Source organism: Polypterus senegalus, chromosome 13 (assembly GCF_016835505.1).
Source record: "Polypterus senegalus isolate Bchr_013 chromosome 13, ASM1683550v1, whole genome shotgun sequence".
Lineage (NCBI taxonomy): Eukaryota > Metazoa > Chordata > Cladistia > Polypteriformes > Polypteridae > Polypterus > Polypterus senegalus.
The window spans coordinates 140,635,864-140,656,606 of NC_053166.1; the positions used below are offsets into that span (position 1 = coordinate 140,635,864).

At 35.4% G+C, this 20,743-nt stretch overlaps 1 protein-coding gene across 1 annotated transcript in view; it reads left to right on the top strand.

The window, feature by feature from the left end:
- LOC120542660 overlaps positions 1 to 20,541 on the top strand; it is a 43,498-nt gene extending 22,957 nt beyond the window's left edge. The window contains exons 16-30 of the mRNA XM_039775259.1: positions 37 to 183; positions 552 to 601; positions 3,213 to 3,333; positions 4,543 to 4,628; positions 7,076 to 7,202; positions 8,217 to 8,407; positions 10,090 to 10,180; positions 10,575 to 10,695; positions 10,992 to 11,173; positions 11,515 to 11,670; positions 12,813 to 12,946; positions 13,100 to 13,233; positions 14,536 to 14,630; positions 19,258 to 19,456; positions 19,923 to 20,541. Coding sequence (XP_039631193.1) covers positions 37 to 183; positions 552 to 601; positions 3,213 to 3,333; positions 4,543 to 4,628; positions 7,076 to 7,202; positions 8,217 to 8,407; positions 10,090 to 10,180; positions 10,575 to 10,695; positions 10,992 to 11,173; positions 11,515 to 11,670; positions 12,813 to 12,946; positions 13,100 to 13,233; positions 14,536 to 14,630; positions 19,258 to 19,456; positions 19,923 to 20,011 — 1,923 coding nt within the window. The 3' untranslated portion in view covers positions 20,012 to 20,541. The remainder of the gene's footprint in view (positions 1 to 36; positions 184 to 551; positions 602 to 3,212; positions 3,334 to 4,542; positions 4,629 to 7,075; positions 7,203 to 8,216; positions 8,408 to 10,089; positions 10,181 to 10,574; positions 10,696 to 10,991; positions 11,174 to 11,514; positions 11,671 to 12,812; positions 12,947 to 13,099; positions 13,234 to 14,535; positions 14,631 to 19,257; positions 19,457 to 19,922) is intronic.
- Positions 20,542 to 20,743: the final 202 nt, after the last annotated feature.

Consider the following 20,743-nt stretch of genomic DNA (forward strand, 5'->3'; position numbering starts at 1 on the left):
CAGTGACGTGTTGTAACAAACTCCTCTAACTTGCAGGTCATTGCTGCCAACCCATCATCAAATGTAGTACTGCAAAATGTTCCTGCTAATTTGGCCAGCTTAATCCCACTTTCTTCACTGTTTTTTACTGGAAGCAACATTGATCTTCAAAGCCTCAATCAGAAAAACTGGACACCTGAGCAAGTATGTTATTACTTGTAAAGAACTAATTCCTTAAAATTCTTCACTATGTCTTTGTTTTCACTGATTCAGTCCAAATATAGATGTTTGGTCTAATATGCTACTTGTGTGAGGAAAAATCTGCTTCTTTTCTTAATGAAAACAGAAAAACATTTTGCTTTTAAATTGAAGATGGCTACAGTTTTTTGATTGTTTACGTGGAAGCAATAAAGTGCATGAAAAGAAAATTGGATTTCTTCATTTCAGTTCTTGTTATTGCCACTGTATTTTCTGCAGCTATGTAAAGTAAACCTATTAAAAGCAATGCAATGCGAACAATAATATATACAGTAGTACAATTTGCTCATACCCCCATCAACTCTCTTTTTCAGGCTGCTTTGTTTTATTACAATGTTATGACTAGCACCAGCAATTACCAGAGGTAAGTTTTACTGGTTTTGGTAACTTTTGTATATCATTCAAGTGCATGTTGTCTTATATCTTGTTATCGCTGACATCTAACCCAGGATATCATTTTAAGTATGATTATTTCAAATCAACAACCACTGAGTTGAACAGAGCAGATTATTCAGTCATCTGCCAGAGTCTTCACCTCCCTCCTGGAGAATCTTTAGGCCCTCCTGCGCAGCTGAAGCAGACACATCCATCCCCCTGTAACTTCTTTCAAATTGGCATCCTAACTCAGCATACATACTCAAATCAACTAATGTGGAGAAGCAGTCCTACTAGAAATTTTTCCCGTGTTGTTGAGCTCCTCACCTTGACAATGAAAGTGGGCTACTACAGTTACACGTTATTTTTAGCATTCAAAAATAAACTGAATTTTAAATTCAAAGACAATCTTGCTGCAAACAAGCAAGAGTGCACAATTTTAAAAAATTCTATTAGAAAATAGAATGCAACTATATTAAACACAGACACAAATAAGAAGGTGCAGAAACCGGACATTGGTTGAGGATCCACTGATGCCTATAGCAGTAAGAAAGTGTCTTTCCTGTTGTGCCATAGTTGATGTTGCACATAAATGTTGGTTTGATTTAACAGGGCAACTTTCGGGCATGCAAGTGGTGGCAAAGAGCAAAGGATGACTACATTATGTTACTGCATGGAAAAGAACTGCTCTTATTATTTTTATATTTCTTCTTTAATGTAATGTTGATGTGAATTAATGCTGCACAGCTACTAGTCTTGATATTACTGTATTATCAGACCCTGTGCAAAGCAGGAAACCCTTTTTAGTTTGTTGGGTTTGGGAATGACCTACTCAAGCCAGGTCTGGTAGCAACATCTTATTTAAGTAGTTTAATTTCTTTTGCTGGTGCACCTTACTGCATCAAAGCAAAATTATAAAACAGATTGCCGGATGAAGAAATATTAAGTGAATATTAATAAAATAAAAAAACATATCCCTACAAACTTGCAGGAATGCTTTTGAAAATAACAGTCTTGCACTTTAAGGTTCAGATGTTAATTAAGGAGTGACTCGTGGGTGTCATACCACGTTTCAATAATTGCTCAATAAACTGAAATATACTGCCCCAAATCTTACAGGACAATGCTACACAAGAACTGTGAAGGCACAGAACTGGCAATTGGCATCAGACTGGATGGTTTCCAATTTTAAACACATGGAAATTATCCTGGGGAAACCTCTTCAATGCAACTCTGAAATTATGTTTGACAGTTTGGTGCTCCAATCACTACTACTTTACCAAAAAATATTTATTCATATAAACATGCCCTTTCTTCTAACATAACACTGATAACATTATCATATCCGTTTCACCATCACAAGTATAAAGGTTTTTTTTTTTTTTTACTTCACATTACTGACCTGTTTTTGCTCTATACTGACTTGTGTGTTGGTGCTAGACTTGATTCTCACCACAACACTTGAAATGAGATTTTTTTTTAAAAATGTCTCCAACTCCATGCTTCATAAGACTTGAGTTTATCTCCCAATATACCTAAGAACCAGGAGATACATTCTGCACTAAGGAATCAACAAAGTGCAGGCCACTGCTCAAGAAAGATGGCCACTCACCTACACTTTGTGAGCGAATAGTCTCTAAACAGCATTATACCTATCACTGCAACAACATAAATAACCACATTAGCCACACAGATATTTGACGAACTTTCAATTTTTAAAAAGAGCTAAAAAAAATCAGATATTAATTAGTGTTGTATGATGTTTTTCATATGCAACTAGCTAGTCGTTTTCTGATTCGTAATGTTGAGTTATTATATCAGTATATAATTATCATATTTTAAAGTTAAAAATGTGTGTTTAGTACATGTTCTTTATTAGAATGCCATCTTACTAGGTGGAAAAAAGTAAGAAAACTGTAGTAAATAATAAAAGGCCACTTTTTAACTTCAATAGGATGGAGCAGTAGTTACAGATTATTCAGACTAATGAGCATGAAGATCACTTGATGGCAGGGGAAGTGACGCATATCTCTAAAATAAAAGAGTGCCGGCCTTCCTCTGCTGCAGATCCCAGTCACTTCCTCGTTCTTCAGTTACACTTGTTTTAATGACTTTTGCTTCCTCATTCTGCCTGGTTTATGCTCCCCTTTCCTGATTTTCTGTGACAATCTACAATACCAGTTCATGTAAACAAATCATGAAACGTTTAATTAGTTGCTTTCAACTTACAATGTGTTATAGCCATATGTCCTCCATTCAGTACATGTAACCAATGACCTTCATCATATTACTTTCCATCTCAGCAGACACCTTCTGTGGCAGGACTGAACAGACACCTGACTGAAGTCTGCAAACATTTTCCTGAATGCCTGGACACCAAAGTCTCAGGAGTTTATTTTTCCTAAGGCTTTGCTTTATAGTAATACTAGTAATAATAGGCATTTCCCTCTCAACAGCTGTTATTTAACAAGTGAATGTACTGTATGTGTGTGATTATGGTATTAATCATTGGTGTCAATCAATAGCACAATGACAGAAAAACTCAATACAATCTAAGAGGCTTATGGAAGTTGTTTTTCTTTTCCTTTTACTTCCTTTAGTCTTTCATCGTACATACTACAAGGATATAGTGGTTCTTCAGTGAAAAATCTTTCCTCTAATGACATCATTGAAATTATTAAAGCATATAATGATAAAGGTGTAACCCTTGTAGAACAGCAGGTAAGAAAATAAAAGTGTAAAGGTTTCTTTACGTGTGGCAGGATGTTTAAAAGTATTTTTTATAAATATTGTGAGATTTTTATCATTGGTTTAATTATTGTCCCATACTTGAATTAAGGGAAGGCAACTGAAAGGGGGGATATAAAAAGGGAATTAACCAAAAAACAAAATAAATGCCATAGAAAAGAAAGAAAAATAATAATTCAAGGTCCCTTTCTAGAAAAGGAAAAAGTATCTGGTTTGCTTTCCCCTTGCACACTCCAAGTCCAGGTTTCCAGAACCTTTTCTCTCTCCCCCTCTGTGCAGTTCTGATTGCAATGCAATCTCTGTATCCTTTGTCTGTAATATACGGGATCATCACAGCAGAAAGGTGTTCTGTTTAGGTCAGTTACCAGGAAACAACTAACCTGCTCTGGCTTATAGCACACAAACAAGGAGCGTGGCCTTCACTTTCATTCTGTTATGTGGGACAGGCATTGTAGCTGTCCATTTCATGACCTGTTCTCTCTTTGTCTCTGTATTATTAGCCAAGCTTTTTCTTAAATGGAGGCCCATATTCTGGCAATTGGCCCCACCCTTTCAGTAGGTGACCTAATGACATTTTTGTAATAATGCAGAAAGTTAATTGAATTTAAAAAAAGAAACTATTTTGATTTTTCTGTATCTTATAAACCCTCTCTTGTTCACCACACTCCACACAATTTTCTGCTTAAGTATAAAAAAAAAAAATAATTTTTTTAGCATGTTTAAGCTTGATGATCATATGTATTTTAGTAAAGAACAAGCTATATTTAATTCCCGGAATTATGTCAGAATAATTGTTTTTATTAAATTGATCAAAAATAATTATTATATTCCAATATTTGTAAATTATATGTTCTTATAATGCTCTGCGGTGGGCTGGCGCTCTGCCGGGGGTTTGTTTCCTGCCTTGTGCCCTGTGTTGGCTGAGATTGGCTCCAGCAGACCCCCGTGACCCTGTAGTTGGGATATTTAGCGGGTTGGATAATGGATGGATGAATAGGTGTTCTTATAAGAACATATGATAATTGTAGCGTTTTTTCATATAATAAACACTCCCTAATGTTCAGTATCATACCCAGTTTTGTTGTTATAGTAGTCATACTAAAATAAACATTATGCAGACAGAAGGTTTGTCTTAATGTAAAGAAATGACTGTTTTCACATTGCAATATTTCTTCCTTTTAGCTGACCTCAATGGCTTATTACCTAAATAATCAGACAGCGCTCCAGAATTTTTCAAGTTATCCTCCAGAAGTTCTTCTGTATTATCAGTGAGTAGACTAGCGCCTTTATATATAACTTTACATTTAAAATGCTGTAAATGTACAAGTGCAGTAAATACTTTTACAAATTCTAATTCAGTTTTGTCTTGTATGCATTAAATAAGTGTGACAGTTATCTATCGTGAAAAGAGGTTGTTGCTGCAGGTGTTCATTGTAGATAGACTTCTTGGACTGTTCTCTGTCCATTTACAGTAATTGAATGGTCTGTGTTAGTTCTGGAGGCCCACAGAATATGACGTTTACTAAGATTTCTTCTCCTTGTATCTGTTCCCAAGTCTAAGTTGCCAAAAATATCCTAAAGCCTACATTTTAAATTTTTTGGAACAACAAAAAAAAAAAAAGAATTGGGGAGGAAGAGAACATATCAGACCTTGTTTCTTTCCTTTTTACTTTCAAATTATTGTAATGAATGCAGCTACTCAATGATAACACACTTGCAGCTGAAAACAACACATGTTTAACTGATTAGCTGTTGTCTATTTTGTTATTTGCAATTCATGTTTAATTACATCAAGTAAAGTAAATGTCACATTATAAGTCACCAAGTTTAACATGTTTGATTCCTTGCTGAGGTATTCAGCTTGACTAGCCCTTTTCTAGATGAGCTACTTCTGGTAACTCCAGTTTCCTCCCATAGTCGAAAGACATGCTATTATATTTATTTGCAGCAATAAGATGACCACGCATGAGTGAAATTCATTCAGTATACTGGCATCCTGACCCTTGACGGGACTTGCCTTGTGTACATTAAGGCTGCTTTAGAGCTCCAGCTCCCTGTAACCAAATAAGGCAGCTTCACACAATGAATGAATCAATGAATGTATGAATGAATGGTGCATGCTGTAGATTATGGAAAATTTGTATTCATGGGACAATGAAACTGTATTATCTCTTCTGTTTGGTCTAGTTTCCTTTAAGAGAGGTAATAATGGTATGAGTGGCAGATACTAATTAAGATGTTAAAATTCATACTTCTGCTAGCATAAGTGATTTGCACAGCTTTAGAAGATCTTGAAATACAAGGCCTGACAAAAGCAATTCAGAGAATCCCTCAGAACTCAGTAGCACCCCCAAATTGTGCCAGTGAAATATGGAACCAGGGCTTCTCTGAATCAAGGGTGATTGGGATACTGCATCACATACCCCAGCAGATGATTGAAGACTCAAGATTTTTATTCGTCTCATACACAGTTATACAAGTACAACATGCAGTGAAATGAAAAAGCTAACCTACTCCAAGACTGCGCACACACACACACAATAGAATAAATAATAAAACTAAGAAAAGGATCATTTAACTAAATTAAATGATAATTACATTAATTGTTGTTTAAACATTTAAATAAGTAGAAATGAGCACTGTTAAAATGTTTATAGCATAATTTCTCAGGATATGCTCAATGCAATTTCAATAAAAATAGTTATGTTTATAATATGTGAAGTTTCCTTTGTGTCTGGCCTATTTCTTTTTTGCATGGCCTCTTTTGCAGGCCTTTTCTCAGATGTGTACAAATGCAGCCTCAACCTTTCAGTTCCCCTTTGGGGCTTGAAGTCTAGAGCCCTTTATTTGTGACACAATTTAAAAGGTGCATGAACTTGTACATATCACTATTTTGGATTAGTCATAGTTATTATCCTGAATTATGTTGATTGATTAGGAACAATACAACTTAAAACTTTGCCTATTGAACAAAAATTAGAAATTTGTTGGAATATTGAGTTTTTACGTTCAGAGAATCTGATGTTGAGATATGTATTAATAATGTCCTTTATTTTGTCATACAGTACAGCCACCACTGTTTTATGATACAGTACTACTGTACACCTCACACTTCTCACTTGTATTCAAAAACAAGACTATCTACTGTATGTTCACTTTCCCAAACTCCACAATATGCTATAAACTAGGATCTTTTCAAGACGTTCCAGCAGCCCCATACCCATCCTAATACAGTAGGTTTCAAATGAGGAGCAGGTCTTATACTGTACATTCTACTCTTTAAATGTTTGATAATCTTTCTCTCTTTCATCCTCTCTCATCCACACTTACACAACACTCTCTTTCACTAGCTCCTTTAATGGTGGGCTTCGAAGAATTCTCCTGTACCAAAATGTCCATGCCAAAAACACCACTGTCTGAAAAACTGTGAATCACACTGCAAGATGGTTTTTTGAATAGCAGTAAGAGAGTCTGTTAAGCAAAGTTCTGTGTTTAAAGGGAACAGAAAGAAGATTACTGTCAGACTAGCTGCAATGCAAAACTTAAGACACCTGCCATACTCAAAAAAGCTTACTCGTTTCACAGTCACTAGGCACCTAAGCAGCTCAGTAAGGCAAAGACTTACCAGCTTTCCGGCAAAGCAAAAGTTTTATTGGTAAGGTTTTGTTGACACTTTCTTACAAGTTATGTAGTTACAACTTTTTTTTGTTTTTAGATATTCTAAAATCACAGGTAAAAAATGTATTGCCTATTTTAAACAAATTGGAAATGCAACTCTACTGGAAAGTACTGGTACACTAAAACAAGCAAAGGTTCTCTTGAATTCAGCAAAAAAATGTCTGGTAAGTAAAACAAGCATGTACAGTATTTATATAAAGCAAGCAGTACACACTACAGATGACAGCAACTCTCATGCCTAAAATAGCCATCAATTATGTTGTGTAATCCTAAAGATATACAATAGTGCTGCAGTGTAAATACACACAATAGTTATCAAACAATAATTATAGTAATAACATCAAAATAATTTAAATTACTTAGTTAACCTAAGTGGTAATTTCATTATTCTTTGTGCTTTCTTTCAACAGTTGTAAGTGGCTTTGTAGGGAAACATCACCCAAAATAAGTTGCTTTTCTCTCAGATGATTCTAATGGGTCCATTAGTGGAATTCTGTTAGACACAGCAGATGATGTCATAAAAAAAAAGATCTCTAGATACTGAAAATAACTCCAACAAGCAGTGGACATCATTTTAACTTAGAATGACTGATACTGTCCTTGTTATAGAGTGGTGCCCTGTCCATGGCTGTTTATTTCCATGTACATGATGCTTGAAACTTCCATGATCCTTAATTAGGCTAAGTGGATTTAGATAGATAGATAGATAGATAGATAGATAGATAGATAGATAGATAGATAGATAGATAGATAGATAGATAGATAGATAGATAGATAGATAGATAGATAGATAGATAGATAGATAGATAGATAGATAGATAGATAGATAGATAGATAGATAGATAGATAGATAGATACTTTATAAATCCCAAGGAAATTCACAAATTTGAGAATGTTAAAATTCTCTTGTTTGTTTCCTGTCATTTTTACTCACATCTCCCTTTGGACTTGTCTTTCATATTCTTTTATGTCTGGATTTGTTTCATTGATCTTACTTACTCTACTCATCAGAATGGTACTAAATGCAGTATTGTATTAATTTGTTTTGAAATTATGCTGAATACCTCATAAACACTCAATTTAGTACAAAACTGCTGTAAGGAACAGATATATATAAGATTATTAGAAATTCTTACAGATATGCTCCAAGCTAACTGCCGTCCATCTCTATTTCTCAGGGTATAAACAGCACTAACATCAGCACTGAAAATCTAAGTGTGCTTAACAATATGGTTTGTACTTTAAATGGAACATACATTGAAAACTCTGACAGTAGCATTTTGGAGTACTTTAAAAACTGTAGTACACTGACTTCAGACCAGGCTTCATCCATCCAGACTGTACTTTTGAAAGGCAACACAACATATAGGTATGTATTTTATTTTTAGCATATTCAATTTGTCTGCAAGCGAATAAAGATATCCAGTTGCTATTAAAGGTGCCCAGTATGATAAAAGTGAATGAAATGTGAAGACTAAAAATTGTAAAAAAAATAATAAATACAGTTGTATGTTCCTCTGATATTTTGTCTTAAAATGCAACATTCATTTCTAAGTCTTTCTAATGTAGCTTACAGAAACAATTAAGTAATAAATAAATAAATACTGTTTTTTCTTTTGGGGAGTTAATCCAAGTCATAATCTTTTTGTACTTTGCATGTTCTCCCCTCTGCGGTACGCTGGCACCCTGCCCGGGGTTTGTTTCCTGCCTTGCGCCCTGTGTTGGCTGGGATTGGCTCCAGCAGACCCCCATGACCCCGTAGTTAGGATATAGCGGGTTGGATAATGGATGGATGTTCTCCCCTTATTTGCATGCATTTTGTTCTCCATATTTTTTGGTTTTCTTCTCACATCCCAAGATGTGCAGGTTAGGGTGACTGGTGACTCTACAGTGTCCCAGAATAAGAAAGTGTGGCTGTGGGAATGAGTGTGTTCCCATCTAGGAATCATTATTGCTCTAGCTCCGTGCAACCCAATGAAAAGAATACATAGAATGAATGCATTCATTTTCTTTCTTTACTTGTAAATGTTGTGGTTCTTTTTATTATTATTATTATTATTATTAAAGCAAGGTACACACTCAAGATTAGCTAACAATCACTCTGAATTCAGCATTGGACTAATAGACACCACTTTGCATCACCAACCACAATATTTGACCATTTCCTGTAACATGAAAGCAGGTACAGACAGACATTGAGGACATAGGAGATTTGCTTGTCATAGCTGGTTAAGCGACTACTCACACTGCACTCTAGAGTCGGCAGTCGTAAATGTGCTTAGACTATACTTGTACAATGCACACTTATGGCAGTTACTGCAGAATGAATTTAAGGAAATGTGATAGCAATATCAGAAAATTGGCTTGTGAGACTACTAACACTACATTAGAATCATACTCAAAATCACACAGTATATGCTGGTTAAAGGCATCTATGCTCTGTACATGCCCAGTGTAGGTGGACAGTTACATCAAAAGCATTTTTTTGTTTTAGTATGGATAACAATATTTTCATAAGTGATGTGAAAATGCTAGTGTTAATGGAGTTTTAAATGAAAACATATTACAGTGAATGTAGCCACAGGCAGAAGAGAAGCCAGAGGTTGGAAAATGTATGGCAGAGTGAGGAAGAAGTGCATAATAATATCCATTTCAGAAACTGACCTGCCATCCCACTATAAAGACAGAATATTGATTTGTTGTGTTGACATGCCCAAAGAGGCACTAGGGTTTATTTGTCTGTCTTTATTGCATGCTGTCGTTACTCCTTGTTTTATTTAACTCCCTAATGTTTTTATTTATTACACACACAGCTTTGTATGTACTTTAATAACCTTGGCATTCATTTTGCGTTTGTGGACAGCTTGAGAGTACAGTATCCCCTTTCATCCACTGAAGTTCTGACATGCATGGAATTATCTGAATTGAACCGAACAAGCTCTGTATATTGAAACGTTCAATTTATATTCAATAATCCTGTATTTTTTAATTTAGTAATTACACTTACAAATCTTATTTGAACAGCTTCTTTGTTTCACTTATTTGTTTTAGAAAACCTTCTAATTGGACACTTCAGACACTGATTCACCTTGGAAAACTTCCCATTTATTTTGACATGATGTTTTGGTCCAAATTTAAAGTGGTAGGTAAAAATATTTATATGCCTTTATATTTCACTGTATGCCTAATTATCTTATTATTGTTGCCCTGGGTGCCTCAGTGGTAGACTCTATAGAAATAACTAAATAAGTAATACATAACACTCATTTCATGTATACAGAGCACTAACCAATTTATATTCTCAAAAGCAGCCTAATTCATTTATTGTCTTTCTTCAGGCAGCATTGTATTTTATTGTATATGCAATTTTAAGTACTTTAGTTTGTCGAGGTTTAAATATATTGTGAGAGCCACAGCAATAACTAATTAAACTATAATACCTCCAGTGATAACTGTTATGCATGCAGTTTACAGACAAAGACAAGGGAAATTTAACAGGAGTGCAATTTAATATTGTTTTTGCAATTTGTTAACAGGCTGATATTATTACATACCTGAAAGTTTTTGTTCCTGAGATAAAGTTAGCCCAAATAAACAAATCCACACTGACTAATCTTTACCAGCAACTTAGCCCTAGAAGGCAACGGCGAGATACAAGTAAGTGACATTTTGCAATTTTGTTTTTAAAGTTGACTCTATAGTTTTAAAGTTGTCTATACTTAAAAAAAAAAAGTAATTTAAGCAAAGGTGAAGAAAAGAAAATGGAGAAAACCTAGATAAGTGTTACATCTAGTTATTAAACACACTCAGTTTTCAGTTATGACTCTAAAGGTTCAGTTTTGCATAACCTTATGCAATTTGCAGTGGACTTTTCAGGGTGAAAGTTCCTAAATAAGTTATTTTATTAACATTTTTTTTAATTTGCCTCTATCTTTAATTCTTACTCAAAAAAGGTTGCACTACTGGAAATATCACAACAGATATTCTCAAGAACTCCAACCTGGAAATTCAATATGATGCGTCTCAATTCTGTCTGTGTTTAAGTCCACAAACTGTGAATGACAACTTGGCACTGCTGGTGGAAAATATTTATCTTGAACCCTATCAACAATGTATCTTAGATAAATTAAATGAGGTAAAATAATGCCATTTAAAGTTTATATAATTGTGTGTGGGTGCTGTGTGTGGAAATGAATTGCATTTACTTTGTGCCTATTTTTGCACAATTTACTTCCTCAACATGAGATTCAGAATTTTTTTTGTTATTTGTACACTAGATGACTATAGTTTACAATTCTAATGCTATACTTTGAATAAATTTGTTTAAGGAGTATATGGCAGCATGCATTTAAGAAAAGGCAAGTGAGATATTCCTGATAATACATAACAGCATTCTAGTATACTATAAAGTACTCAATATACACATTAACAAATGTAATCCAAAATACAATGCTAATGTCTGATGTTCTGCTTTAGCAATATCCATATGTGATTCCTGAAATCCAGCTTCAAATGCTTGGACCAGTTTCTCGATTGGCCACTTTGGGAGACTTTGACAAATGGACGGTCACCAAGGCTGATACCTTAACAGCCTTACTAAATCCAAGTGATGGCAGCTGGCCTCCGCATGAGGTACACCTTTACTCTGCTTTTACCTTTAAAAGTATAAACAACAAAATGGTATTTGCTGGATTTGTGGCACACCACCCTTGCACACAGTCACTTTTCATAAAACAATTTCTGCTAATGTGTGCCATTACATTGCTGTTGAATGGTATTAGTAAATCGCTCTTAATGATAGAAGTAAACTAATAGGCAATGATAACATATTAAGAGTAGAAGGGCTTTAAGTTAGAAATAAACAAGAAAATTAAATTATTATTATTAGGAGAGTGTTTGTTATACTGATCTGATAGTGTTTACATTATGAGTATTACTGAAGTACTTCTATAACTGTACTTATATAGTGCACCTATAAATATCCATCCATCCATTATCCAACCTGCTATATCCTAACTACAGGGTCACAGGGGTCTGCTGGAGCCAATCCCAGCCAAAATAGGGTGCAAGGCACAGAATAAATCCCGGGCAGGGTGCCAGCCCACCACAGGACACACACACACACACACACACACACCAAGCACACACTAAGAACAATTTAGGATCGCCAATGCACCTAACCTGCATGTCTTTGGACTGTGGGAGGAAACCCAGGCAGACACGGGGAGAACATGCAAACTCCACGCAGGGAGGACCCGGGAAGCGAACCGGGGTCTTCTAACTGTGAAACAGCAGAGCTACCCACTGTGCCACCCACCTATAAATATGCAGTAATAATTTGTAAAATGACCTTACAAGTCCAGGTAATCAAATCCATCCACAAATCCCCAAATCCTCGTATCTCAGACACTGTCACTTGTTCACAAGTATAAAAATAGTCGATGAAATTGCATGAAAAGTAAGGCCGGCGGTAATTGGAGCACAGAGGTCAGACAAAGTTAGAAATCTGTAAAAATATTTTTGGGGCATTATATTTTCCTTTATTAAATACATACTCTTCACAGATTTATTTCAGATCTGACTTTTTTTTTCTGATTTTGATTGCTGCATTTACACTGCTTTAATATTAACAGTTTTCACTTCAAAACAAAATATATAAACAAAGTAAAAGTAAAAAAAAAAAAAATCTGTTTAATCCCTGAGAAAACTTGTATTTATACATTTAAAGGAGTTTAGTTTTACATTCATTATTAACGTGTGCTTTTATTTTTCAGAGTGCACTTTTAATTGCAAAATATTTAGCTGCTGGAAATACATTGGATTCTGCAACACTTAAAGCAATTGGTGGCGACAACTTGTGTTCTGTGGACATCTCTGTCCTGGAAGCCATTGATGCTCAGGAGCTGAGGTAACCTGCATTTCCTACAGTTTGTCATTGGTGCTGCATAAGGTTTGAATGCCATAACTTTGAGCCTATTTGTTTTAAAGCATTTTAAAGTATGTATGAAAATATGAATGTTTAGAAAATAAAGAGTTTATTAAACTGTTCTTGCCTTTGCAGGGATGCAGTGCCATTGAATATTTCTTCCTGTTCCTACAAGCAGCAGCAAGTATTGTATAACAAGATTTATTCTGCTTACAACCAACAAACAATTACTCCATTGCAGAGTTTCATTGTTTTACAAGATTATTTGGGTGAGTGATGATTAGTTTCCTGTACAGAAATGAGAATTATACTTTAAAAAATGTGTACCATAAATAACTGTTTCCAGTGTCAACTTTCTAGATTTATATAAAAAAAATGGTTCTGATAGACTGATATCACTTTTGCCTCTGGCTCAGTTGGTTTTACTTCCTGCCATTGGTTGCAGTGGTCTTTGTAGCCCCAAGAAGTTTTAGCTATACTTCGCTCTACAATGCGAATTCCTAAAATATTGTGGCTAATAGAAATTATAAGTGAATTACCATTTATACTGAATCATCAACCATCTTCAACATATTAGTAAATGGGTTTCTCCTATATATACATCATAAAAAAAGTAAAATGTCACGCAATAAAAAAAAATATTATGTGTTTACAAATATAAACCCACAATTAAATAACATTAATGATATTTGAAGATTTACATTCTAGTAGCTCTTCAGAAATTGTTGAATTGTAAATCCATTATTCATTTCCAGACATATTGCTTGCTGATTACTGTAAAATAATACAGTAGGAGTGGGTGTGGGTGGGTTTCATAGTACAGTATATCCTGTGATGGACTGGCGCCTAATACAAACTTACTTTCTGCTTTCCACTAAGAGCAGTCAAGATAGGCCAAAGCATCTGGTAGCCATAGAGCGGAAGAGCAGGTTCATAGAATTGTTTTTATTTTATTTTGCATTTCAAACCAACAGGTGGCACTGTGGTACAGTGGGCAGTGCTATTATCAGATATATCGAGCATCCTGGTTTAAATCCAAATCCAAATCCTGCAACTGATCACGGTCTGTGGGGGGTTTTGCCCCTTTTTCCCTTTGTTACTGTATAGTTTCCTCCAGGTACTCCAGTTTTTGCACCTTTCAGGTTTGGGTCTGTCTTTGCACTTAATGTGTCAAGGGTAGATTCCCATCGTGTGACCTTAAAATGGATTTGGAGTTTCGAGAAATGCCATGTTATTTTCATGTTAATTCTGCCCTCTTATATTAGAAGAGAGTTTCTGTCCAAGAAACATGCAAAAATTGAATCCAGAAATTGCTTTTCGATACAAAATATATGGCAGGTATAGTGAGATATAAAACTAAATACACATGATAAAATACAACAAGAAATAAAGAGAAAATAAAAGATGTACATGCAAGATTGAAATTTTGCATTGCTAAATGCCAGCAGCGCATATTTACTTCAATATTTACAGTTTGTGGTTCAATGTATAAATGTGCTTATGTTTTGACAATAATCCTACATGCTGTTTCAACGTACAGAAATTAATCTAACTTGTCTGCTTTTACATAGGTGGTGCCCCACTGGAACATATCTTGACTTTTGCTTCTCACAACATTAACATGGAAATGTCAACCTTTCTAACTTTGGATACAAGCATAACAAATGTAAGCTAACACTTTCTTTAACGTTGCTAAAACCAAATCAACCCACTAATGTTGTGCTATCTTCCAAAACTCACAAGTACCAAATTTCAAAGCCAAGCTCATGTCCAAATCTATGTAGTCTGAAGCTGACAGATACCTTCATTCTTACCTATCTAGAAAAGGCACATGCCAGATGCTGAAAGCATTGACAAGAGGAGCCACTGCTGCCAACCACCCTTCAAATAACTTTATAGTACCACAGTATGCAGCGGGTACACAGCATGATGCAGTTCCCTTTACAGAATTATGTCACATGTACGGAGCAGACTGAAATTCTTACTTGCACATGCTATTCAATACATTACCACCCTCATCCCTTAGTCATTATAACTCCCTCAAGTCAAATCTTTGTCATTCCTCACCTGAAAAATTCCAGAATATATTTGTCATTAACAGACAATCAGTACATTCCAGGAATAGCTTTACATAGTACAGTATATACTGCTTGGAAAAAAAAAAAAGAAAGAAAAAACTGCTGCACTTACTTCTTGCTTGCACAAGTTTTTAAAGTTTGCACACTTCAATGAAAACATTATGAACAATTAAAACCATAATTGGCTCAGCCACTGTAAAGAATGCTAAGCTCATTAGATGACCATGACAAGATCTCTGAGTTTAAAATTAATTTGGATAAATGGATGCTTTTGCAGTTAACTCTCAGCAGGCTGTACTACATTTCAACCCTTTCGGTAGACTTTCTCTTAACAATTTATGTATTTGGTTAAAAAAAAAAAATTGTAAAGATCTTTAAAACTCTATTTTTGCACGTTGATAGAGAGAATTATATTGTTTGCACGTAAAACACCCACATAATCAGTCCTAAGTATTGAGCCTTTAGGGACACTCTTTTCATTTTTCAATAAATTTGCACTACTTTGTGACGCCATAGAGAGTACGGAGTTCTGTCACTAAGATAACTACAAAACAGTGTTCTCCTCGGGAACAGTGCCAGCCAGTCTTTCCCATACTTCAGTTTTGGACAATCCCTACAGTGGCATCTTTGAATAACCTTAAACTAAACATAATTTACTATCTGGATTATCAGTTTGTTCTGCCATACCTCCCTCCGTCATTTGCCCAGACTACATAAAATAAGCCATACGCTCCTAGCACCATGCTACCATGCAAAATTAAATATGTGTATATTTTTTAGGTGCTGTGTTACAGCAACTACAAGGCAATATGTGCTACTCATATCACAATAAACTGTATCATCATTAATTGTGATGAAAGTAAATTACCAAATTCCATTATTCTCAAACAATGCTCCTAATTAAAAAAAATATATACAGTATCATAACACCGAAAATATGTGACATGAGGCATTAGTTTAATCCTTTTGTAAACTGAGCGGTGTCCTCTTACCGAGTTCATTACTTTTCCGGTAGCTTCTGTCTACATGTTTTCTAAAAATGAATCATGGCAAAGCACAGAGACAGATTTGACATAAGTAAGAGGAACTGCTCAGTCTGTCCACAAAATGATAAAGACTTTTATATTTAATAAATTATATTGTAAATTTATTTAAGAGGATCACCTAATATTTCCCCCTCCTTCAATTCTTGGGAATGGTGGGATGTGCACTCTTTAGCCTTCCTGCATGGTATATATTACTCTTTGCAGATCTGCTAAATCATTCAAAAATCTAAATTACATAGATTTGTTTTTTTCTTAGAGCCACTACCATTAGATGATTCTTTGTTTTGCGACCAGGGCACTCAGCAATCCTATAATCACGTAAACTGCTCTGAAGCTGACATTAATTCAATACCAAAGATTATCAAAGGAGTCAGTTCAGCCCACTCTTTGATTTTATTGTTCATCTGGCAAAGCCTTTCTTTTAGCTCATTGGCCTGGCATCTTATTTCATGTTGGAGCTGGATTCTCAGAAAAGTGCAATTTATTCTTACACATAATTTGTTTTATTTGGAAACATGCAGGCCTACTTACTACTTATAAAATAAATCTTTATTTTTTTATTTGATATACAATGATTAATTGTGGCTGCTGTCAAAAACCTTTTAAAACAAATTAAACAAACAAGAAGGTTGTTATGTTAACCAGGGTGATGCAGTACTGCACTGCATCCACTAAACAGTGTCATCTTCAGACAGATGAGCAGCTTCACTGACAGACTGCTGCCACCATCCTGCTTCACTGACAGACTGAGGAGATCGTTCCTCCTCCACACTATGCGACTCTTCAATTCCACCCGAGGGGGGTAAACGTTAACATTATACAAAGTTATTGTCTGTTTTTAACATGCATTTTTATCACTCTTTAATTTAATATTGTTTTTTTATCAGTATGCTGCTTCTGGATTATGTGAATTTCCCCTTGGGATTAATAAAGTATCTATCTATCTATCTATCTATCTATCAGTAATCAATACTGCTATCTAACAATTCCAAAGTTCTTAGTTCCAGTCCTGGTCTGGATAGTTTCTGTGTTGAGGTTGTCTCTTCTAACCATCACTGCATGTGCTTTTCTCCCACATCCCCGAGATTAGATTAGATTAGATCAGGGGTGCCCAATGCGTCAATCGCGATCGACCGGTAGATCGCAAAGGTAGTTCAGATAGATCGCGTTGCATTCAAAAAAAAAATTTTAAATGTTAGTCTATCATATATCCTCCATATTCATTTGCCACTTGATTGACATACAGGGCGGCTAGTCTGAGATCTCTTTTCTTCTAACACATTTGTCATCCCACGCGCACAATCAAACGCGCAAGCAACTGCAAAACTCCGGCTATCTAAGTGATCTAGTTAGCCTTCCAATTTATATCGACTAAAGAAGGGATTCAAAAAAAAAATTTTCTGGATGTGGAATTGGAAGAGGATTTTTTTCTCACAATGTCACAATCAAAGTACGTTTGTCTGATCTGTCTATCTATCATTGCTATTCCAAAGAAGGAAAATGTGGAAAGGCAATTTTGAACTGTTCATAAAAACTACGAAACTGACTTCCTTACGAAAACGATCTGAGAAAGAGAAAGGAGAGGGAACTAAAATCGCAGTCAATCGGACAGCCGTCATTTTTCACTCGGCTGAATTCAAAAGCAAAGGCAGACACACCAAAGCATCGTCACTTGATCATTAAGCATAGCAAGTCCTTCCAACATGGGCAGATGATGAACAATGCCTTTGTTGAGGCAAATGGCTAGGGAGAAATTCCTGCTGAGTTTTCAAGACCACTGGACGGAGAAAAAGGAGTTTCTCCTTGTCATTAAACATGCACAATACAAGCAACTTCATAACGATCAATGGCTGCTAGACTTGGCATTTTTTTCCGATCTGACCAACATGTTGAATGAGCTTAATTTACAGCTGCAAGGAAAAGAGAACTAACCAAGGTGAATATGATCAGCTCAGTTAATGCTTTCAAACGAAAAATGCAACATCTGTCCTCAAAGCTGCAGCACCTTGATTTGGGAAGGCGTGTGTGCAACTTGACAGCATACGCTACACAGAGCAGATTGAAAATTGTCTGTCAGACTTTATCTAATGGAAAAAAAGTAACGATTCGAGTGTTGCCCAATGTAGCAGAGTAACAGCATTTCTTCTTCACAAATGCACTCAAGTAAAAGTAAAAAGTATGGTGCAGTAAAACTAGTCTTAGAAGTACAATTTATTTAAAAAGTTACTCAAGTAATTGTAATGGGGTAAATGCAACTCATTACTACTCATCTCTGATACTCAGTATGCATATATATATATATAATTGTTAATGTAGGTAGATCATGTTGCCCTGGTCATTATAAAAGTAGCTCGCAAGCCGAAAAAGTGTGGGCAGACCTGGATTAGATAAACTGTATTACTGTAATCTCATGTGGACATTCAGATTAATGTGTTCTGTTGTAGTAACTGGCAGACCCAATATGGCTTGACAGACAGGCGTAGGTGTGCACATTTGACTGTGCCCTGCCTGCCACAACAACCGTATGGAGTTTTATTCACATACAGTATGCTTGCACATATCTGTTTTAAAGATATTTAAGGTTGAGATCAATTACAGAAATGTGTATTGATTTTAAGTGAACTACAAACAGGCATTCCTATTACCTCTAAAGGGAGAACCCAGCTATAATATCCACCATTGCTCTTATACTCTACATGACACTTTGACTTGAAAATATCCTAAGATTTAAGAAAGTGAAAAGGCTCAATTCCTGCCGTTTGTGTATAACTTCTTTGGACATGCTTAAAGTATTAAAAATATGCTCCAGAAAATACATACAAAAAACACAAAAAAAGACCTGCAGTAATGAATCCTCTTTTCATGAAGGCATTCCAATAATAAACAGAGTTTCTAGACTTTCACATATTTTCTAAAGTGTCGTTTTTCCTTACCATTTTTTGACTGCTTAGTTGTTATTTCCAAGAATGTGGTCCACATTATTCATTGTCATTATAAAAAAAAAGGGATTCCAAGTGTAGACTTGCTGAGATGGGCTGCTTTTGATGTTAAGCACAGCAGAAGAAAGTTTCACGTTTAGAGACATTTTATTGGTAGGTTCTCAAATAACAGAGAAAATAAATACAAACAGCTGCACGTCATGTTCTTCTTTCTGTTTAAATCCCTCCAGCAACTCAGTGTGGCCAGCGTTATGGGACTGCTTGGCTACAACACTAAAGATTTGGTCGCCTATCAGAACAACCCAAAGATCCAGGCATGGATGAAGAATCAGCCCAGGGCCGCCATCGACTCTCTCAACCTTGGATTGCATGGCGGATACACGATAAACGCTCCCAGCGGCGTGATGAATTTTGTAGCTTCGACACCAGGTTGGCTTTCATTGTCACATTTTCTTTCATTTCAGGGGGTGCATTTTGACATTTATTTCAAGTACAGATTTTTTGCTTAAATATTTCTATGATTGTGAAAGTCATAAGATGTCTTTTTCATTTCAAAAATGTCACTTGTGTAACAACTTTGCTGATGTAACGTTTAACCAGTCCCAAAATGAGCCGTTTTCTTTTTAACAGACTTGTACTCCATAACTGCGGTGGGCTGGCGCTCTGCCCGGGGTTTGTGTCCTGCCTTGTGCCCTGTGTTGGCTGGGATTGGCTCCAGCAGACCCCCGTGACCCTGTAGTCAGGATATAGCGGGTTGGATAATGGATGGATGGACTCCATAATGTGTACCTCTTAGTCTGCATATTTATTAGAAACCATTAAGAAAATCTAAATGAACTTGACACAAAAATCTGAAAAGTGACTTTTGTTTGTTTTTTTCTTTTTTTCCCTTAAGAGAGAAGCCGTGCCAACCTGATGCAACCCCACCTGCTGTGGACAATCCTCATGACTGCCACTGTGCTTGTATTACAAATTGTGCTGTAAAAAGAACTAGAGGACTACAAGTCCTTGTATTGTGGATTATTTTATTGTTTCCATATAAAAACTGAAAAGAGAATTTCTGAGTAGAGATGCTTAGGGCAGACTAGCAAAGCTAAACTTGTTAGCATTGACAAATGTTAATTTATTTTTTATTCAGATTTTATGGAAAAATTAAACTGTAGCATCTTGTTTATTTATCTTGTATTAGATTTACAGAATTTGTCAGTTTCTTTATTATTTTGCTTTCTTTTTTGAAAACTGCCATTATTAAGCCTCTTTTTAGCAGTAATAATGATGTGCTTCCCTTTCTTTCACTGTGCGCTGTGACAATTCAAGCATATAGGATGTTGATTTCTTCAGTAATTGATTTATTTAAAATAAAGAGAACAAAAGCATAATTAATTTTTGGGATCAACAATTTTACTGTAGATATGTAGTTTATGATTTAGTGTAATTTAGGGTGAATCATTCTGAAGATATTTTTTTAATTCTATATATATTTGTATCTTAATAAAGGCATAATAAAATGTAAACATCTGCCCTGCCTTCTTATTACTAAAACACTGTCCTTCCTTGTTATGATATGGTTATGTTATGTTCATCTAATATATTAAGTTGGTGTTTGTCCATTACGCATATGCACACCGTTTAACCTTATCTTCATCAAACATTTATTTCCAACATTTACTGGCAGGTTAGGCCCCCACCACAGGTACCCCTGCTTGTGTTTCTTCT